Source organism: Canis lupus, chromosome 11 (genome assembly GCF_003254725.2).
Source record: "Canis lupus dingo isolate Sandy chromosome 11, ASM325472v2, whole genome shotgun sequence".
Taxonomy (NCBI): domain Eukaryota; kingdom Metazoa; phylum Chordata; class Mammalia; order Carnivora; family Canidae; genus Canis; species Canis lupus.
In genome coordinates, this window is record NC_064253.1 from 66,131,380 (window position 1) to 66,155,071 (window position 23,692).

General features: G+C 38.2%; 1 protein-coding gene and 1 long non-coding RNA gene across 35 annotated transcripts in view; one reads left to right on the forward strand and one right to left on the reverse strand.

The window, feature by feature from the left end:
• The window catches only part of SUSD1 (sushi domain containing 1), a 165,543-nt gene that overhangs the window by 71,298 nt on the left and 70,553 nt on the right, over nt 1–23,692 (reverse strand). For all 32 annotated transcript variants that reach the window (XR_007401010.1, XR_007401008.1, XR_007401005.1 and 29 more), the window contains 2 exons: nt 21,145–21,254; nt 17,675–17,867 (listed from right to left, as the gene is read on the reverse strand). Coding sequence is in view for 16 of the 32 variants with exons in the window: in XM_049091897.1 (XP_048947854.1) it covers nt 17,675–17,867; nt 21,145–21,254 (303 nt within the window). In the remaining 16 variants the exon portion in view is untranslated. The remainder of the gene's footprint in view (nt 1–17,674; nt 17,868–21,144; nt 21,255–23,692) is intronic.
• The window catches only part of LOC125752168 (uncharacterized), a 58,691-nt gene that overhangs the window by 15,251 nt on the left and 19,748 nt on the right, over nt 1–23,692 (forward strand). The gene's annotated exons all lie outside the window — the stretch shown is intronic.

Here is a 23,692-nt window from a genome sequence, read left to right on the forward strand (position 1 = left end):
CACTATACTGTACATCTGAAATAATATTATATGGTATGCTGAATTAAAATCAAACTTTAAAAAAATGAAATAAAATAATTAAAAGATCCCTATCCACAAAAGAAGAAACCACAAACAAACTTCAAATGACTAGAATAGAAATAGATCTCTTAGAAAATAAATCTACCTAGAAATGTCTAAGACTTAAGAAGATTTTTTTCTTCCTGAAGGACAGAAAGGAAAACAATGGAGAAATACCACATCGCTGAATGGAAAGACTTAAGAGTAAACCTTCTTGGAATGTGTTAAGTTTGCACATTCATTCAATGACTATTTAGGAAGTTCTTACCATGTACAGGCATGCTTTAGGTGCTAAGGATACAGTGGGGGGAAACGTCCCTGCATCTCAGGGAATTCATTCCAGTGAAAATGGCAGAAAAGAAAGAAGTAAACAAATAAATAAAAAATATAATCATATGTGCCAGTAAAGACTAGAGAAAAGCATGGCAGGAGGAAAGAGAGCATGGCCAGGGAAGGCCCTCTGTGCAGATTGTTTGGGAGTAGAGTACTGAGGGTTGTGAGTGAGTCACCAGGAATGGAGGAAGAGGGGTCAGAAGGAGGCCCAAGGTCAACATCCCAGATGTAGGAATCAGCTTGGCATACCACAGAACAGAAAGCAATTATTGCTAAAATTCTTCTAAAAGATGAAAGAGAATAGCATTTAAAAAAAACTGAATTAAAAATATTGGAAGAAGCCATAAGCAAGTATCAGTACCTATTATAAAGGTACAACAGTGTTTCTTTTTTTAAGATTTTATTTATTTATTAGAGACAGAGAGAGAGAGAGGCAGAGACACAGGCAAAGGAAGAAGCAGGCTCCATGCAGGGAGCCCGACGTGGGACTCGATCCCGGGTCTCCAGGATCATGCCCTGGGCTGAAGGTGGCGCTAAACCACTGAGCCACTGGGGCTGCCCAACAACCTTTTATCATTACAGTCCCACAAGACTTTTAAAACATTTCCCCCCAATCTCTCACCTTCTATAAAATCTTAATATCCTCAATATGCTATATGTTTCTTATGTACTGTATCCTTGTCTAAGGTTCATATATGAAAAAGAGTAGTATTTTCTTGCCCTCAAGAACCAATTTTTGCCCCTTTGTGAGTGATCCTGCCTCCCGGGGTGACACCAACCCCGCTGAGAATATGCTAGAGCAATTAAATAAAACTGTCTCACTGGTTAAATTCAGTTTGTTCTCGGTCAGGGAGCGACTCTCACCCTAGGTCTCCTTCCCTCCACTCAGGAGGCTTATGGTTTGGACCACAGACAGGTTGAACCCCTGATGTGTTCACAGGGGAGAAAAGGATCCCCGACAGAGCTAGTCCTGAATCCCTTCCTACCCTGCTCTCTGGCCCTTGGCTACGGAAAGTACATGCCCTGTCCCTCATACAAATATTCCTTCCCTGGCTCATTTTTAGTGGCCACTCTGCCTTCTCTGTCTTTCCTTTCCCAGCCCAGCAGGCCAATCAAATCTAGAATCCTGAAGGTGAAAAACCAGCCCTGCAAGAATATCTCAAAGAAGAGAAAAGCTGGCTCTTAGTTCATCAGCTTTTGTGAAACTTGGTTTCTGCTTCACTCGTGTGAGGGAGCACCTCGGAGCAAAGTCCATCATTACTTCCTCGGTGTTCCCATAATACCTTCAAATACTTCAATTACACGTTATGCACTGTATTATTATCGATCCTATCGCCCCACTGAACCGAGAGCTCCTTGAGGGGAGAGATTAAGTCTCCTTCATCTCTGAACTCCTTATGTCCCAGACAGTGGCAGGCCCAGCATTCCTGGTTGCTTAAGTGTAAACAATCAGCAGTACGGAGAAAGCTAAGCAACTGATATCATATTAAGCCAATGAAATACAGCCTCTGTATGAGGCATGGTTTCTGCCCCTAGTATGTATTTAACCTAGAAGAGGAGTTACACCTAATATCAATAAAACAAAAATACAAGGGCATATATAACATCATAAAGTAAATTTAAATAACAGCATTTCACAGATGCTAATTGTGCATCAGGTATTGTTCTGATTCCTCATAACCCGCTTAGTTTCACAATAAACCCATGATACAGGTATTGCTATTCCCATTTTAAAAGTTAAAGCAACTCAGGCACATAAGGGTTAAGTAATTTGCCCAAAGGCATGCAGATAGTAAGAGATCTGAGATTTGAATTAGATAGCCTGACTCCAGAGTAACTGTGCCAAGCTATTACCTATACTTCCTCCTGAAGCAGAGTATAAGCATTCAGAAAGAAGATATACTTTCAGTTGGGGAGACTGTAAAAGAAGGGATGAACTAAAGAAAAGGAACTAAAGAAAAATGGGGAGGGGATTCCAGGTAGAAGACACTGCATGTGCAAAGATAGGGGGGGTGGGAAAGTTAGCACTTGCAAAGTTATTCTATTTTTTTTTTTAATATTTTATTGGTGTTCAGCAAAGTTATTCTAGATGAGTGTTGCAATTTGTTCAAGGATAATAGTGGCCAGTTAAATCCAAATCTCTGAACACATTTCCCAAAATACTCTTCAGATCAACAAGTAGAACAAGTACACCAGTGCTGTCATCATATCCAGAAGACAGAGAAGATATGAAATTTTAAATTTCCTTTTAATAGAAGAATAAATACCAAATTCTAGCAAAGCTGTTTCTCAACCTCCCACAAGTTACTGCAGAAGAGTGAGAGGTCTTGAGAAGAGCATGGGAAAGAGAAGAGGAAAACAAAGGTCTGCACATGAGCTAAATTAACTCCCAGAAAGAGACATGCCACCTTCAGTGTGAAAATGCTATAAAGAAGACCTGGTATATCAGAGTTCAGACTACAGCAAAGGATGAAAAGTCCAGGAGGCTTCTGGTAGTCATATGAGAAAGGCATTGCTTCTGGGAAAGAAGATGACTAAATGGAAAGAACTGGTGTTCAGTGGAGACTAAGTAGTGATGGGAAAAAGAGGCAAGGGGGGGCATGCAAGATCCTACAAGGCAAAAGAGAACACCCAAATAAAAGAATATACCATTCATCCCCACACACACCAAAAAACAAAAATATCCTTGAAAGGAATTGCACTTCATCAAATGACAGAAGAGGGCACTCTTGACCTAGAAATATTATTAACCATTCTAAACTACCAATTCTACAGAATATACAAAAGCAGTGTTCACTAAAAAGAAAGAGGAGCACCCGGGTGGTTCAGTAAGTTAAGTGGCTGCCTTCAGCTAGGGGCATGATCCCAGGGTCCTGAGGATACAGCCCAGTATCAGGCTCCCTGTTCAGTGGGGAGTCTGCTTCTCCCTCTCCCCGCTATTCATTCTCTCTCTCAAATAAATAAAATAAACATCTTTAAAAAGAAAGAAAGCCATCCAGAAGCTGATCATCAAAATATGTCATTTTGTGAAAAAACTCCACATTTTTTAATAACATCCAAACAAGGATTTTTTAATAAAATGAAACAAATGATAACTCTGTAACACAATAACCTGAAGTAAATATCCTTAAAAAAGCATTGTGGGGTATGAGGAAAACACCTTGAGTCAGAAATTCAAACGCTAAGAACAGAAATGGACACAAAGCAGAGGTGAAAGGAAATTAAACAAAAGGGACTGAATTCAGGAAACAAATAAAAGGAAAAGATAAACTCATATCAGAAATAAAGTCAAAATGTCATAGTACCCAAAGAATAAATTAGAATAAAAATTAATGAGGAAAATTGAAGAAATGCAGAAAAGCAGCCCAGAAGAATAAAAATGATATTAAAAAGAAGTAAAAAGGAGCAAAAGTCAAATGGTTGAAATGGAATAAAAGCAAAGATCCAACATATGTATAATAAAAGTCTCTAAGGAAGAAAAACATTAAAACAGAATTAATATTTAAAACTATAATCCAGGGTAAGTTAACAAAAATAAAAATATCTGAATATAAATACTGAAAGGGCCCACTGTATACCTGAGAAAACCCATCCAGCACAGTCAAACCTAAGATTTGACCAAGTAAAACTACTATACTGTAAAGATAAAGAAAAAAAAATCTCAGCATCTCCACTCAAAGAAATAAATAAGATCCAAAAGCAAAAGAATTAAGTGGCATCAGATTCTCCAAAGCTAAAAAATAAAGCAAGGCAACAAAAGAATGGAATTTTAAGAAAACTCAAATCAAGAAATGTGAACCAAGACTTGCATATCCAGCTAAGATTATCTTTCAAGTATCAAGGCCATGGAGACTTTTAAAAATTTATATATGTATGCTACTCAGCATATGCAAGATCTAACTTGTTCTGTGTGCTAGAGGGACACCTAAAATAAAGTGCTTCAGAGAGACTAAATATAAAGTGATGGACAGCAGACAAATGGAAACCATAGGAAAGCAGGGGTTGTAATCCTCACGTAAGTAGAAGTCAAGCCAGAAAGCTTTAAATATGACAAAGAACACTTTTTAATGCAAAAAGCCATAATTCACAATGAAGATAAAATGCAACCACCTTTATAAAGTAAAAGAAAAAATAAAAAGGAATTTAAGAGGAGTACCAGCGTAGCTCAGTTGGTTAAGTGTTTGCCTTTGGCTCAGATCATGATCTCAGGGTCCTGGGGTCTAGCCCCACTTTGGGCTCCCTGCTCAGCAGGGAGTCTGCTTCCCCTTCTCCCTCTGCCCCTCCCCCTGCTTGTGTTCTCATTCTCTAATAAATAGATAAAATCTTTTTTAAAAAAATGAATATAATAAATATGAAAGCAGAAATCAATGATAGAGTTGAAGAAGGGTCACCAACTTTTTCTTTTTCTTTTTCTTTCTTTTTTTTTTTTTTGTTTTTTTTTTGCCAACTTTTTCTATAAAGAGTCAGAGAGTAACTATTTTAGTAAAAATTTTCTGGGCCAGGTCAGTCACAACTATTCGACTCCATCTTTGTAGCACAAAAGCAGTCACAGACATTATATAAATAAACAGCTTAGCTTTTAGTGTCCAATAAAACTTTATTATAGAAACAGGCGACAGGCCAGATGTGGCCCCAATGCAAAGGGGGAAGGAAACAGTAGATTCAATTAAGAGAACAAAACCTTGGCTTTTTGAAAATAATAATAAAACAGATGAACTGCTGGCTAACTTAATCTGGGAGAAAGGAAGAAAATACAAATAAAGGGAGAAATAATCATTGAAATAGAGGAAAATTCAAAAAGTTAAAGAAATGTACTCTGCAGACCATTCTGTAGATAAATTTGAAAACACAGAGAAAATGTGTAATTCCAAGGAAAAAGCTTGCTAAAATTGACCCCATTAAACATAAAAAGTTTCAACAGACCATTGTCCATGGGGGGAAAAAGGGGGGACGGTGAGAAAGTTACCAAGGAACTACCCTGAGGAAAAGCTGCCTTCCCCGGGGTGTTTTGTGGGGAAATTCTACCTCACTGCTGGAGACCAGATAGTCCAAATGCTATGTGAATTATAATAATGAATGAAACCTTTCAGATAATGAAGTGCTTAATGATGAAAGAAACCTTTCAGATTATTTTTATAAAACAAGGAAAATATTAATGCCTAAGCCTGATAAAGATGATACAAAATAGAAAACTATAAACCAGTATCACTTATGAATATTGATACAAAATATGAAAGAAAATATTAGTGAACAGAACCCAAAACCATAGAAGAAACAAATACCCCATAGCCAAGTGGGATGTATTTCAGGAAGAGAGAGAGAGAATGGGGGAGAAGTGGAATATGAGAGAGAGAGAGAAATTTGAAATATCAAAATTTGAAAGATACAAGGGAATGAAATAAAAGAGAATATACTGTAGTTAGTTTTCCTTTGCACATATTAATGGACTTTTTTTTTTTTTGGACTTTTTTTTTTTAATGGACATTTTTGACTAAGGAGTTAGGGGATCCTAAAATAGCTACTCTCTGACTCTTTATAGAAAAAAGGTTGGTGACCCTTGTCTCTTTGGGTACACATGACTAGAATATGGGGTAGTCCTGAAAAGAATGAGATGAATCTACTGCCTCCAAACCCATTTAAGGAAGGGGTCCAATTCTAAATAACGTATTCATATTTATTTACCCCACAAGCACAATATTACCTCCCTGGATCTACAATATCATTATGTTATCTTAAAAAGAAACAACCATTTACTGCTCCCCCACCCCCCATTTTTAGCATATTGCAAATGCTCAGATATTCCATGAAAAATAAATGTCATTTTTTGGCTTGACCAACCCCAAGTATGAGTTTCTCAGGCTGATGGTTTATAAAAGAAGCAGAAAGACTTCAGATGTAACTTTTCCACCACAGAATACTGTTATAATATTTATCATTTTGTAGGAAACTATCAGGCACAATGTTAAATTTTTTTACGGCCTTTACTATCTTTTCTTTGGACTTCATTTCTGTAAACAGGAATCAGTTAGGAGGAGGAGTTTTATAAGGTCAACACAGATCTCAAATTATGCTGCTGCCAGAAAACTTGCATCATAAACCACCTTAACAGTCAGTTTTCTACCAGGCAACAGAAGGAAGACTACTCTGTTTCCCTCTTCTTTTGATTTAAAAAAAAAATGTACCAACACTATTTTAGAAGTAAATGCATATAATCCTCTGCTAAAGATTAACAAAGAAATTAGAAATCTCATATTCATAAATGACAGGATTTTTAAAACTCTAATTAGGAGCAGTCTAAGTAGACAGTTGACTTTGCAAGGGAAACAGTATCAGAAAAAATGGCTAAGAATCAACTATTTTGAAAACAAAGTCACTATTTTTATAACTTTTCTATAAACAGTGGTATCATTTTATTATCCTTTAGTTGTCCTTGATGTACACCTCGCAGTTTATCTTAGAAGGAACAAGAAGATATAACACTGCTCAAAGTTGAGAGTTTTACTGTGACTTTGTTGAAATTTTTCTTAAGCAGATTTGGTATCTGGTTATAACTGTCATGAAATTTGCTTGCTAAAAGTATGTGATCATATTATATGGAGAGAAATTCAGGGCGGGGCGGGGGGAGGTTCAATCACTCATTCAACTGTGCAGGGCAAATTCAAACAATTTCCTTGGTTTAGCTCCACAGGCTCAACCTTCTAACAGAGGTGGGCAGCCTTCTATTAAGGCACAAGTCCTTGTATTCAACACAGAACAGCTGCTCCCTGGGTACTGGTGAGAGAGGATAATCTCAAGCTCAGTGACATATACCACTTAACATATCTGAGTTGAGAGAAACAGTATTTAGGAAACACGGACTCCAGTCATTCCTCCAAATAATCTAACCCTGAATCAAGCCCAATCAGCAGAGTACAGGTATTTTTAAAGCATCTTTCCTTGTCTACCGTACACTGAATTGTGCTTTCCTATAATGCAATAAGTCACACTGAGGGGCAATAAAAGAAACAGCCACATAAAATTCTCGTAAAATGCTGCTCATACATTGTACTCTCTATGAAACACCCCTGGAATAAAAAATTCCTATCTAACCACACTGTGGGGGGGAAAAAAATTGTACTTCCCCTGGAAAGCACTGCTTTGTTGTAACATTAAAGACAATATAGGGCATCTGAGTGGCTCAGTCAGTTAAAGCATCCACCTTTGGCTCAGGTCATGATGCTAGGGTCCTGGGATTGAGACCCACATCCAGCTCCCTGCTCAGCAGGGAGTCGGCTTGAGAGTCTCTACCTCTGACCCTCCCGCCATGCTCTCACACACATGCTCTCTCTCAAATAAATAAATCTTAAAAAAAAATAAGTAAAAAAAAAAAAAAAAAAAAGTACAATGTAATGATGCCTAGACGGGTCAAAAACTAAACCCAAATTTGTGAGCCACTGATAAAAAACAATAAGTAAGTAATAAGAATTGGATTATTCTTAAACTTACTTCTACATCTTTTTTTTTTTTTTTTAACGTCCCTAACTTTGTTTTCGTTCTTCTTCAGCTCACATATCTAACCTATTTTCTTTTCTTTTTTTTTTTTTCCTATTTTATTTTCTATACCCATGCAGGTCACTTAAAGTTTTTCCTAGAAAAAAAAAGATGGGATATAAATAAATACTCTTTTGTTTTAAAATTCTATATTTCATATTAATGTAAAAATCACAAAGGAAAAGATCAATAGTATTGACTGCATAATATCTAAAACTTTTATATGTCAAAAATACCCTAAACAAAATTAAAAGAAACTATTAATGAAGACAAAATATTTGACATAAATAGTGAAACTCTTACTATATGAATAAGTTGCATTTATCAATAAGAATACAAAATTGGATAGATGAAATAATGATGATAAATATATTGGTCAAGAAATTTCGATGTTGAAATAAATGTGTTTGAAGGAACCTAAAATTGCTTTCCTAATATAGACTCCTAGAACTATAATAGAACTTTCCTGTTCAACCCCCTAACACTGCAGAGGCTAATTAACCTTGCTCAAGTGTGTTAAAGGTTGCTATTTACCTGTCTTCCCATTTCCACAAAGGAAAACACAATTGTGGCCTCTCTCTACTGCCTACTCACTAATCCTCAAGGAAGGAACAGTAAATATATAATCTGACTGGAAGGAGACTACCATTTCTTGGGTTACATTTCCTAGTGGGTAGAGTTCACATATTGTAGATCACTGCCCCCAAAAAAGATGCAGATTCTTGCTTTCTGGGAGCTGCACATTGGACAAGATTAGGAGAGAATGAAATGAAGTGAGGGGAATCATACCAAGGAGAAGAAATTTTGAAATCCTATTTGTCCAGTGAGAAAAATATAAGGAAAAGGAAATACATCCAAATGTAACTACTCTAAAAAGCCTAGAAAAAATAGGGATATTTACTAGTTCAGGGAAAGTGACTCAAAACCATCAAAGAGAAGAACAAATGGCCTGTTTTTGAGGACAGACTAAAATGACAATTACATGTCATAAATATATTCATTTTTTGCTTCCTCTCAGTGTATTCAATTTAATTTTTGTAGATATATAAGTTTTGGAGGGTTTTTTGTTCTTTGTTTTATTTTGTTTTTGTAATTTTGAAATTTAGTACCTTCTAACATATGAACCAAAATCCATTCAGAACCAAGTGGAGCACCATGTTGGTCCACTCTGTGAGATTATATTCTCTCTTCCTTCCCATTCTGCCCGCCTCTTTTGTCTTCGTGGTTTTTTGTTGTTGTTGCTATTGTTTCTCTATATAAGTTTTCCTTGTTTATATAAATTTGGAATTTAGCACTTTCCAACATACAGACCAAAATACAAGAGGTGAACCAAGAGGATCACCATCTTAGTTTACTCTGTGAGACTATATTCTCTATCCCCCACCACTTGCTCCCCCACTTTTTAAAATTTTTACTGTTTTTAAAATTTGTTTTTCACTTTTGTGGTCTTTTTCTTTTTCTTTTATTTTCTGGTCCCTGACCTCTTCGGAATTGTCTAGGGTATATTTTACTTAGGTCGTGGTTGATATTTTTGACTCTGCTCACACATAAGCCATTCTGCACTGGGCAAAATGGCTAGAGGGCAGAATTTACCACACACACACACACACACACACACAAAAAAGAACCAGAAGTAATGCTCTGCGACAGATCTAATGGATACAGGTTTAAGTAAGATGTCAAAGATACAAGTCAGGGGTACGATTATAAAATTACTGGTGGCTCTTGAAAAAAAGCATAAAAGACTCTAGAGATTCTTTTACTGCAGAATTGAGATCTAATCAGGCCAAAATTAAAAATATTTTAACCGAGATGCAGTCTAAACTGGATGCGCTAACTGCAAGGGTTAATGAAGCAGAAGAGAGTGAGTGACATAGAAGACAAGTTGATGGAAAGGAAGGTAGCTGAGAAAAAAGAGAAAAACAAGAGCCCACGAGGAGAGACTCTGGGAATTAAGTGATAGTTTGAGAAAGAATAATATTTGTCTTATTGGGATTCCAGAGGGTATGGAGAGAGAATGGACCAGAAAATATATTTGAACAAATCATAGCTGAGAACTTCCCTACTCTGGGGAAGGAAACAGGCATTCATATCCATGAGATAGAGACAACAGCCCCCCAAAATCAACAAAAAACAATCAACACCCTGACATATAATAGTGAAGCTTGCAGGCAGCCCCAGTGGCTCAGTGGTTTAGCGCCGCCTTTAGCCCAGGGTGTGATCCTGGAGACCTGGGGTCAAGTCCCATGTCAGCTCCCTGCATGGAGCCTGCTTCTCCCTCTGCTTGTGTCTCTGCCTCTCTCTCTCTCTCTGTCTCTGTCTCTGTCTCTCATGAGTAAATAAATAAAATATTTAAAAATAATAATAATAATAGTGAAGCTTGCAAATTTCAGAGATAAAGAGAAAATCCTAAAAGCAGCTCAAGACAAGAGATTCCTAACTTATATGGGGAGAAATATCAGATTAACAGCAGACCTATCCACAGAGACCTGGCAGGCCAGAAATGAATGGTATGATATATTCAGAGTACTAAACAAGAAAAGCATGCAGCCAAGAAAAGTTCATCCAGCAAGGCTGTCATTCAGCATAGAAGGAGAGATAAAGAGCTTCCAGGATAGATAAAAACTGAAAGAATATGTGACCACCAAACCAGTTCTGCAAGACACATTAAGGGGGACACTGTAAGTGAAGAGGGAGCCCAAAGAAACAATCTGCAGAAATGGAGACTGTATAGGTAATACTATGTATGACACTAAATTCCTATCTTTCAATAGTTACTCTGAATGTGAATGGGCTAAATGATCCAATCAAAAGACAAAGGGTATCAGACTGGGTAAAAAAGCAAGACCCACCTATATGCTGTCTATAATAGACTCATTTTAGACCTAAGGACCCTTTCAGACTGAAAAGAAGGGGTTGGGGAACCATTTACCATGCAAATGGTCCTCAAAAGAAAGCTGGGGTAGCAATCCTCATATCCGACAAATTAGATTTTAAACCAAAGACTGTAATAAGAGATGAAGAGGGATACTATATCATACTTAAAGGGTTTATCCAACAAGAATATCTAACAATTATGAATATTTATGAATATTTTAATTGAATAAGTATTCAATTATGAATATTTGTTTATGTGGGAGCAGCCAATTATATCAATCAATTAATAATCAAAGAAAAAATAATCAAAGAGATACATAGATTGTATACATTAATAGGAGACTTCAATATGGCACTCTCAGCAAAGGGCAGATCTTCTAAGCAGAAGATTATCAAAGAAACAAGGGCCTTGAATGACACACTGGACCAAATAGATTTCACAGATATATACAGAATATTCTATCCTTATGCAACTGAATACACATTCTTCTCAAGTGCACACAGAACTTTTTCCAGAATAGACCACACACTGGGTCACAAATCAGGTCTCAACTGATACCAAAAGACAGGATTATCCCCCACATATTTTCAGACCACAATGCTTTGAAACAAAAACTCAATCTCAAGAAGAAATTTGGAAGGAACTCAAACACTTGGAAGTTAAAGAGCATCCTATTAAAAGATGAATGGGTCAACCAGGAAATTAGAGAAGAATTAAAAAGATTCACGGCAAATAACAAAATAAATAAATGAAAATGAAACCACACTGTTCAAAATCTTTGGGATACAGCAAAGGCAGCCCTAAGAGGGAACTACATCTCAATACAAGCCTCCCTCAAAAAATTGGAAAAATCTCAAATACACAAGCTAACCTTACATCTAAAGGAACTGGAGAAAGAACAGCAAATAAAGTCTAAGCCAAGCAGCAAAAGAGAAATAATAAAGATTAGAGCACAACTTAATGAAATAGAGACCAGAAGAACTGTGGAACAGATCAACGAAACCAGGAGCTGGTTCTTTGAAAAAATTAATAAGACAGATAAATCCCTATCCAGACTTATTAAAAAGAAAAATGACTCAAATTAATAAAATCATGAGAGAGGAGAGATTACAACCAATACCAAGGAAATACAAACAATTTCAAAAACAAATTATGAGGGACGCCTGGGTAACTCAGCAGTTGAGCATCTGGCTTCAGCTCAGGATGTGATCCCAGATCCAGGGATCAAGTTCTGCATCAGGCTCCTTGCGAGGAACCTGCTTCTGTGTTCTCTGTCTCTGTCTCTGTGTCTCTCATGAATAAATAAAATCTTCAAAAATATAAAAAATAAAAAACAAAAACATATTATGAGCAACTATATGCCAACAAATTAGGCAATCTAGAAGAAATGGATGCATTCCTAGAAACCTACAAAATACCAAAACCAAACAGGAAGAAATAGAAAACCTGAACAGGCCAATAACCAGCAAGGAAATTGAAGCAGTCCTCAAGAACCTCCCAACAAACAAAAGTCCAGGGCCAAATGGCTTCCCAGGGGAATTCTACCAAACATTTAGAGAAGAAATAATACTTATTCTACTAAAGCTGTTTCAAAGGATAAAAATGGAAGGAATACATCCAAACTCTGAGGCCAGCCTTACCTTGATCCCAAAACCAAAGGCCCCACCAAAAAGGAGAATTACCGATATCCCTGATGAACATGGATGCAAAAATTCTCAACAAGATAACTAGCCAATAAGATCCAATACTACATTACGAAGATTATTCACCATGACCAAATGGGATTTATCCCTGGGATGCAAGAGTGTTCAACATTCGTAAAACAATCGACATGATGGATCACGTCAATAAAAGAAAAGACAAGAACCATATGATCCTCTCAACAGATGCAGAGAAAGCATTGGACAAAATACAGCATCCAATCCTGATGAAAACTCTTCAAAGTGTAAGGATAGAGGGAACCTATCTCAGTACCATAAAAGCCAGCTATGAAAAGCCCACAGTGAATATCATTCTCACTGGGGAAAAACTGAGAGCTTTTCCCCTAAGATCAGAAGCATGACAGGGATGCCCACTCACCACTTTTGTTCAACATAGTACTAGAAGCCCTAGCCTCACTAATCAGATAACAAAAAGAAATAAAAGGCATTCAAATTGGCAAAGAAGAAGTCAAGCTCTCCCTCTTCACAGATGACATGATCCTGTATAGGGAAAACCCAAAACACTCTACCCCAAAATTGCCAGAACTCATACAGGAATTCAGCATTGTGGCAGGATCCAAAAATCAATGCACAGGAATCAGCTGTATTTCTATACACTAACAATGAGACTGAAGAAAGAGAAATCAAGGAATCAATCCCATTTACAATTGCACCCAAAACCATAAGATACTTAGGAATAAATCTAACCAAAGGGGTAAAGGATCTTTTCTCTAAAAACTACAGGACACTTATGAAAGAAATCAAGGAAGACACAAAGAGATGGAAAAACATTCCATGCTCCTGGATTGGAAGAATAAATATTGTGAAAATGTCTAGCTACCCAGATCAATTTACACATTCAGTGCAATCCCTATCAAAATACCATGGATTTCCTCACAGAGTTGGAACAAATAATCCTAAGATTTGTATGGAACTAGAAAAGACCCCAAATATCCAGAGGAATGTTGAAAAAGAAAAACAAAGCTGTGGCATCATAATTCCTGACTTCAAGCTGTATTATAAACCTGTGATCATCAAGACAATATGGTACTGGCACAAAAACATTCGCATAGATCAATGGAACAGAATGGAGAACCCAGAAATGGATTCTCAACTCTATATGGTCAACTCTATATGGTCATCTTTGACAAAGCAGGAAAGAATATCCACTGGAAAAAAGTCTTCAATAATTGGTGTTGGGAAAATTAGCCACATGCAGAAGAATGAAACTAGACCATTCTCTTACACCAGACACAAAGATAAACTCAAAATGGTTGAAAGATTTAATATGAGACAAGAAGCCATCAATCAAAATGTTAGAGGAAAACATAGGCAACGACCTTTTTGAACTTGGCCACAGCACTTGCAAGACACATCTATGAAGGCAAAGGAAGCAAAATCAAAAATGAACTACTGGGATTTTATCAAGATAAAAAGCTTCTGCACAACAAAGTAAACAGTTGACAAGAGTAAAAGATAACCTACAGAATGGGAGAGGATATTTGCAAATGACATATCAGATAAAGGGCTAGTATCCAAGATCTATAAAGAACTTATCAAACCCAACTCCCAAGAAACAAACAATCCAGTCATGAAATGGGCAGAAGACGTGAACAGACATTTCTCCAAAGACGCCATACCCATGGCCAACAGACACATGAAAAAATGCTCTGCATCACTTGCCATCAGGGAAATACAAATCAAAACCACAATGAGATGCCACCTCACACCAGTGAGAATGGGGAAAATTAACAAGACAGGAAACAACAAATGTTGGAGAGGATGTGGAGAAAGGGGAACCCTCCTGCACTGTTGGTGGGAATGCAAGCTGGTGCAGCCACTCTGGAAAACAGTGTGGAGGTTCCTTAAGAGGTTAAAAATAGAGCTACCCTATGACCCAGCAATTACACTACTGGGTATTTACCCCAAAGATACAGATGTAGTGACACGACAGGACACTTATGCCCCAATTCATGACAGCAATGTCCACAATAGCCAAACTGTGGGAAGAAGCCATGATGTCCTTCGACAAATGAATGGATAAAGATGTGGTGTGTATATAATGGAATATTACTCAGCCACCAGAAAGGACAAACACCCACCATTTGCTTTGACATGGATGGAACTGGAGGGTATTATGCTGAGTGAAATAAGTCAATCAGAGAAGGACAATCATACGGTTTCACCCATATGTGAAATAGGGAAAGAAACTATAAGGGAAAAGAGGGGAACTGAGTGGGAAAAAATTAGAGAGGAAGACAAACCATGAAAGATTCCTAACTCTGGGAAACAAACAAAGGGTTGTGGAAGGGGAGGTGGATGGGGGGATAGAGTAACTGGGTAATGGGCATTAAGGAGGGTACATGGTGAGATGAGCACTGAGTGTTACACTGTATGTTGGCAAACTGAATTTCAATAAAATATTTTTTAAATAATAAAGAATAAAAAGTAAAAAAATAAAAGCACATGAAAACAAAGAAATCAGAAGGGAGACAAAATGTAAGAGACTCTTAACTATAGGAAACTAAGGGTTACTGGAGGGAAGATGAGTGGTGGGATGGGGCAACTGGGTGATGGGCATTAAGGAGGGCACGTGATGTGATAAGCACTGGGTGTTATATGCAACTGATGAATCATTAAATTCCACCTCTGAAACTAATAATATACTATATGTTAATTAAATGAATTTTAATAAAAATAAATAAATATAAAAATACATATATATTTATATGTAATAAATATATATATAAAATAAAGCCCTTGCCTGACCGTCAATTGTCACCCCGTTTTGCCTTGCTTTATTCCCCACCTAACATGTGATTTATTTTCTTACTTGTTTAACTCTCTCCACCATGACCCCCCCAACAACTTCCAACTCCATGACAGCTGGGACTGTTTTATTGCTGCCACAATGTCAGCTATCAAACCCTGCTTGACACAGAGTAGGAAAGAAATAAACATGCATTTATGCATCCATGGCATTTGACGTTTTTGCTCAGGGTGCAAGGTTGACAAAAGCAAGGTGGGTCTGGACTGATTATGCACTGGATTCTGATAACATAATTTTGCTTCTTTCTTTTGAATAACTAGTGAGAAGCAGCAGAAGTACATTAAGAATGAGGGCCGTGGAGCTGGGATCAAATCAGCCTGTGTTTAAATCACTAGGTGTGTGTGATCCTAGGCAAACTGTTTAATTTCTCTGTGCCTCATGATCTTTGTCTATAAAATGGTAATAATGACAATGCCTTCCTCAGAAGGTTTGGTAGGTTTGAGTTGATTCAAAGAGGACACACTGTTGTGTTTTTTGCTGTGTTTTTTGTTTTGTTTTAAGGATTTTATTTATTTATTCATGAGAGGCACAGAAAGAAAGGCAGAGACACAGTGAGGCAGAGGGAAGGGCAGGCTCCTCGCAGGGAGCCCGATGCGGGACTCGATCCCAAGACTCCAGGATCATGCCCTGAGCTGAAGGCAGACACTTAACCACTGAGCCACCCAGGCGTCCCTTTTGTTTTGTTTCTTGCTCACTCCAATTTTTTTTCTTTTTTTAAAGTTTATTTGAATTCCAGTTAGTTAACATACAGTGTAATATTAGTTTCAGCTGGGGGTACCCCGTCATATATATATGCCATATCTTATCTATTCCTCAAATCGATGGACACTTGGGCTACTTTCATAATTTGACTACTGTAAATAATGCTAAAAAACATCGGGGTCCATGTAATCCCTTTGAATTAGTGTTTCTGTATTCTTGGGGTAAATACCTAGTAGTGCAATTGCTGGATTGTAGGGTAGTTCCATTTTTAACTTTGTGAGGACCTCCAAGCTGTTTTCCAAACTGGCTGCACTAGTTTGTATTCCCACCAACAGTGCAAGAAGGTTCCCCTTTCTCTACATCCTCTCCAACACTTGTTTTTTGTGTTGTTGGTTTTAGCCATTCTGACAGTATGAGGTGGTATCTCATCGTGGTTCTGATTTGCATCTCCCTGATGATGAATGATGTTGAGCCTCCTTCCATGTGTCTGCTGGCCATCTGTATGTCTTCTTTGGAAAAATGTCTGTTTGTGTCTTCTGTCATTTTTTTTTCTTCTGTCATTTTTAATTGGATTGTTTGGGGTTTGGGTGTTGCGTTTTATAGGTTCTTTATGTATTTCGGATACTAACCCAAGGAGGGCACTTTGAAACAGTGCCTGGCACTTGATTAGTACTTGATAAACAGAGCTATTATTGTCATCATCATTATTATGTGCTGGGAACCATTCTAAACATTTTACTTGTATTATGTCATGTAAGATCAGTCACAAGGTACCTGAGGCCCGGGAGCAAGAAGAACATAGCTAATTCATTGGCTGTTTTTAAAAACGGAGGTGAAGTTCACACAACGTCAAATAAACCACTTTCGAGTGTACAATTTAGTGACATTTCGCAAGCTCACAGTGTTGGGCAACCATCACATAATTCTGCTTTTCTTTTCCCAGAACAATGGTGAATATAGGAGAGAAGCATCAGGAAGACAGGAGCAGGACCCGACCTATCCAACTGCCTTCCTTTAAAGGTGGCAGCCCTTCCACCCAGTTGCCCATAAATTTGTCTGTTAAATCCAATGGATTAAAGAACAACAACAACAAAATCCTGTGTCCCTTTCTCCTAGAGAGAGCTGTAGAGTTGGCACAGCTTGGCGTCTATCTGGCTTGCTCGCAGGACCTCAGGCCCTTTCTAGGAAGCCTGATCTTCATTAGGTCCCTGGGTCTCTATGTCAGGGTCATGTGCTCAAACGTGGTCCAGTCATAAGGCCTCTTTCTCTCACCACTGCCAGCACAGTGTGGCTCACATGACTGATCTCCAGGAACTTGGTTCTAGTTGTCCAAAATGACCACCCTTGGGGCTCAGCTATCTTAAAGCTGGGGCTAGAGCATTTTTCAATCGTCACTATCAGGAAGCCCTGAATAAAACACTCCATCCTTGGTCTATACCCTCCATGACCAGAACCCTTGTGGGGAAGGAGATAGGCAGTTAGATTCAGGCACCCTGAAGCCCAGAAAAAAGTTGGTAGTCGTTAGAATGAGAACACAAGTCTCTTGACTCCCAGATGAGCATTCTTTACGCTCCCCCACATTGTGCAATTCATGTACTTCACTTGTCCTGAAAGACAAAACAGAGAGACACATACACCCACCTGCTGGTGCGGTTGCCATCATTATTTGCATTGAGTGGTGCTCAGAAGATCCCAGGAGAGTGACATTCACTGTGTAATCAGTTGCCGGGTACAGGTCTAAACACACCACTGGAGCTTGTTCCCTCGTTGTGAAGTTAAATGATGCGGCATGATAAAAATTACTCAGATACCACCTTTGACCCAGAACTGTAAACTGTCATGAGATTAAAAGAAATGGTGCATTAAATTTTGTGTTGGTTAGCAGATCTAAAGCAAAATGGAGATCTCTTTGGGGGCACCTGGGTGGCTCAACGGTTGAGCATCTGCCTTCGGCTCAGGTTGTGATCCCAAACAAGGTCATAGGATCGAGTCCCACATCGGGCAACTTCAGGGAGCCTGCTTCTCCCTCTGCCTGTGTTTCTGCCTCACTCTGTATGTATCTCGTAAATAAATAAATAAAATCTTAATAATAAAAATTTTTGGGGATCCCTGGGTGGCGCAGCGGTTTGGCGCCTGCCTTTGGCCCGGGACGCGATCCTGGAGACCCGGGATCGAATCCCATATCAGGCTCCTGGTGCATGGAGCCTGCTTCTCCCTCTGCCTGTGTCTCTGCCTCTCTCTCTCTGTGACTATCATAAGTAAATAAATAAAAATTAAAAAAAATAAAATAAAATAAAAAAAATAAAAATAATAAAAATAAAAATTTTTGGGCAACCCGGGTGGCTCAGCGGTTTAGCGCCACTTCAGCCCAGGGTGTGGTCCTGGGGACCCAAGATCGAGTCCCACATCGGGCTCACAGCATGGAATGGAACCTGCTTCTCCCTCTGCCTGTGTCTGTGCCTGCCTCTCTCTCTCTCTCTCTCTCTCTCTCTGCATCTCTCATGAATAAATAAATAAAATCTTTAAAAAATAATAAAAATGTTTTTAAAACCTCACAGGCTGCATTTCTACAAATTCAGTCTCATCCTAAACTCCACGTGATTTAGACTACAAACAAAAAATAACTTTCTGGTTACAAACTGGAAATCACCCTGTATGCATGATTTTATAGTAAAGTCATTTTATTTAATAATACATTGTTTTTTTTCTCTGTCATTAATTCATTTTATCAAATAGATATATATACAGAGTAGGGTACAAAATACAAGTTTTTTTCTCTGTCATTAATTCATTTTATCAAATAGATATATATACAGAGTAGGGTAAGGGAAGGAAGGGCGCTGCTGGTAGGAGAGTCACATATGTGAAGACCCAGTGCAAAAGAGAACACAAGAAGTTAATCAGAGAGTATGGGGCCGAGAGCTTATAGAAGAGGGTAGGCCTGGAGAAACAGATTTAGGACTTACCAGCTTGGAGACAGTGAAGGAAGTAAAGAGACTGGATAAGATGGCCCAGAGAAGGGTACAGAATGACGAAAGAATGCGCAACACACAACCTGAGGGTAATCAGATTTAAGGGACAGGCAGAGGAAGGGAGCCCTAGGAAGGAGAGACAGAAAGGGGTCAAAATAATAGGAGAAACAGAGACCATTTCAATGGGAATATTGGCCAATGGTAGCAAACACTATTCAGTGTGATATAGAACGTACTTCACATCCGTGTGGGGTTCTCTCCAATCTATGTTTAATTGTTTATTTAGCCAGATGTCTGCTGTTGGACGTTTCAGTTGTTTCCAATTTCCCCTACCATAAACGAAGCTTCAGGGAACAGCGTAACCTTTCTGTATACACCTGCTTAGTTAATGACAGCCCATGTCCAAAAACTTACTGATAGAGGCTAAGATATAACTCTTCCACAAAAGTCTTGCCAGTTTAAGTGGCCAGCAGCCTGTGTAACAGTACTCTATGCCTGGGGTGCCTGGGTGGCTCAGGCAGTTACGTGTCTGACTCTTGATTTCGGCTCAGGTTACCATCTCAGGGTGGTGAGATCGAGTCCTGCGTTGGGCTCCATACTATGCATAGAGTCTGCCTAAGATTCTCTCTCTCTCTCCTCCTCTGCCCTTCCCCCCCAACCTCGCACATGAACTCTCTAAAAAAACAGTACTCTATGTTTATAGAAGAATCATGGTATCTCGTCATGTAATTTTTTCTTACTAGTGAAGTATAACATGTTCATATGTGTTTGGGCTATATATATATATTATACATTATGAATGTATATGTTAATGTTTTCCATGAATTTGTTAAGTGTTTTACATGTTACTTAAATGAATCTTTAACATATTTAAAAACTTTTAAAATCTTTTTTAAATCTTTTTTTAATCTTTTACTTAAATGAATATCATTTAACATATTTTAAAAATCTTTTTTTTAACAAATAAATCTTTGTTTAGCATATTTAAAACTTTTTTCCAACTTAACTCTTTAATCATTTTAGTGTAAATGCTAAGAATCATTTTCTTAACCAAGTAGCTAACCAACTGTCCCAGGGCCATTTATTTCCATACTCATTATTTATAATCATCTGTATCTTATATTAATATTAACTTTATTTGGGTACTGGAACATGTTTCTAGCTTCTGTGTTCCTTCTAAATATGAAAATTTGAATATTTTGCTCATCTGCTTAAAATCCTTCAGGGGCTCCACAGAAATATCAAAATAAGATGCAAACTCACAATTACAGGGCTTTTCATGATCTAGTCACTACTTAGGTTTTTGCCTCATCTCTTCCTCTTCTCCCATCCTTACTTTTTCCCTCAGAGAACCACATTTCCTAATATTCAATATGCTCCTCTCCTTGTCCACAGGGCCCTTCTTTACCATCACCCCACATCTTTTATCTGGTTGATTCCTATTCATTCTCTATGATATAGCACAGTCTTTGCTTCTTGCTAAAACAAAAACAAAAACAACAAAAAAACCTCCCTGGACATACACACAATCCCCCATTTATTTACCTTTCATTGAAGCACTCATACCACATTGTCATTTACTTGTGTGTTTATATTAGTGGGAATTGAAAGTTACACATCCTAATACACAATATTCTTTTGGTAAATGGCTAATGAATGAATGAACTTTAATTTAATGCTTAATCTACTTTGCCAAATGTTTGCTAGGCACTAAAAGTGACAAAAAATAATGAATTTCAGCTCCTGCTTGAATTTACTAGTAATTTTGCTTGAGATGTGTGACTTTTAAGAAGTTGTTAAATGAGGACAAGTAGCCATGCAATGAGTTTCTGAAAAATCTAGAAGCAAATGTAAAGTTGATGACAAAATAAGCTATAATTATAAAATGCACTAAAATAAAATATAATCCACATACGTGAAGTATCAGGCAAGGAAACTAATAGCAAGTTACTCTCTAGAATACCTTCCTCCAACTTAGTCCCCTACTGACCATCCACCACACATCCATCTCTAGAGATGAAAGTCAAGCTGCCTAGAAGTTCATTCCATTAGTGTAAATACTTTGGATCCTCACTTGGAGAGCACTCAAATTTTTAAGTGACACAAGGCTTTGACGGATAACATGAGAGATCTTCTTACTTGATACATTTGTTCTGATCCAACTTTCTGGGGGTGCCTGTTCAGTTTCAAACAAGCTTCACTGAATACTGAAATATTGAAAATTCCATAATCTTCTAGGAGATCATCTTCTAAAAGATAAAACATACAGAAAGGTTGCATATCTTAGCAAAACATATCTTGGCTAAGTACAATTGAAACTCTGATGTCTTACAAGAGCCAACTGGGTGTTTAAGATGCAAGAGCATTTCATTTGGCTTCAAGTCTGGGCTTTACGACTTGTTAATTGCATGACCTTAAACAGGTCACTTAACCATTACGAACCTCAGTGTCCTTCTTTGTGAAATCAAGTAATCTGGTTTGCTTTTCCTACCTCACGGGTTATTAGAGAATCAGAAGAAATAATTCATATTTAAAAATTACCATAAACTAATAGAGCTTTGAGATTTTTAGAAAGTTCATCTTATCTCTTGTACTTGGAGACTCCATAGGTTAAATGTCCTGAAGGTAAACATGTCAATAGCTAGAAAGTCTGAAAATAAGGAAAAGGTGAATAAAAGTCAAAAACCATGGGTGAGAACTCTCAGAGTTGGTGTTTCCAACCTAGAAGATGAACAGAAATGAGATGGCCAGGCAAGATGTTTGCTTCACAGCAGATAGTATTTCAAGAGCTATTCAGATAAGGACGAAGGCAGTAAAATAATCAAGGAGTAGATTTATTTCAACCACTAGAGCTTTTTTAAAAAGTCATTTCATACCTCCTGCAGTCAAATTTATTCCTTCAATGTTCTATTTTCTTCATGCAGTCATAAAGAAAGAAGAGGTTTGTCACTAACAAGTAAAAAACTCATAGAGTGTCCAGGAATACCATGGCTAATTTTCAAGGAAAAGCAAGTTTCCCAACAAGCTGGTACATTTTCCACAAATGAGAAAAAGTTTAAATGTCTATCAGAGAGAAACTTCTTATAACTACCTAGAAAACTACATTTCTCCCATGGGAGTCTCTGCTATCCTAGAAGTAAGAATGACAACTAATTATTCTATTCAAAATCAAAACTACCCAGCATATTAAATCTCTCTCACACACGCAACATAAGGCAATTTGCCAGGAGAAAATATTCTTGGCTATAATTGGAAAAATGTAAAAATATGGTTATGAGAGAGAACTTGAAGACCTATCACACGTACTCCCCTTTATCTTCACAACTTTTAAAGATTTCATAAGGACACCAGAGACAAAAATTGCTAGGTGTTTGCGTATGATTTTGAGGCACACAAAGTACATGTATGTAAGAAATATCACAAACAGCACGTCTGTTCACAAACAGACATAAAGAGAACACAGCTCCCATCTCAGTACGATTTTCTCACTCACAGCCGTGATAGTCTGAACTAAGGGGAAGATGGCAATGTGAGCAAAAGCATCTGGTTCCCACATCCCACCCCCAATCCTGATAGCAGTGACTGAGTATAGTAAAAATGGGTCAAAATTTGCATCTGGGCTGGAAGGGAGGGTTGTGCTTGACATACACAAGGCATGGACATGAAGATGTTTCTGCTCAGCACCAGGTGGAAAAGACCAGACAGCAGAAAGACTCTGAGAGGTACTAGGTACAACATGCCCTCAAGCAAAGGAGCACGGTCTCAAACCCTTCAAGGAAGGGAAGGACTGATGCCCACAGAGGTGGGGGCTAAAAGTGAGGGCGGGAACAGGACAAATAAGTTATGAATTTGCTGTCTGGAACAATTTAGCCTGGTAGTTATCAATCCTATCTGCATATCAGCTGAGGAACAATACACATCCGTATTTTGTTTTAATTCACTAGGCAATGCTGATAGGCAAAAAGTATATATACCACTAATTTACTACTACTACTACTACTACTACTACTACTACTACTACTACTAGTACTATAGTCCCTAGTCCCTCCTTAGCACACTGGAGATCAGTAACATGGAGGGACTTCTATGGGGAGGCTTAGAGACCTAGAGGTTCCACCTGACAGAGAGCCTGGGATAGCAGGAGGGACTTGGTTCTCTCCTGCCCCTGTAGACCATAGCATCATAATGAAGTCAGACAACAAAATGCTGTCCAAGAGCAACAGTTCCATTAATCAAGATAGTAAAGTGCTCAGGGGCGCCTGCATGGCTCAGTCGGTTAAGCATCAGACTCTTGGTTTCTGCTCAGGTCACAATATCATGGATGGTGAGATCCAGCCCTGAGATGGGCGCTGTGCTCAGCAGGAGTCTGCTTGAAGATTCTCCCCCACTGCCCCTCCCCCACTCTCTCTTGTTCTTTCTCTCTCTTTTAAATAAATGAATCATTTTTTTAAAAAGATAGCCAAGGGATCCCTGGGTGGCTCAGCGGTTTGACGCCTGCCTTTGGCCCACGGCACAATCCTGGAGTCCCTGGATTGAGTCCCACATCGGGCCCCAGGCATGGAGCCTGCTTCTCCCTCTGCCTGTGTCTCTGCCCCCCCTCTCTCTATTATAAATAAATAAATAAATCTTAAAAAAATAAAAAGATAGCCAAGTACTCAGAAATAGGGGCCACCTGGGCTGCTCAGTC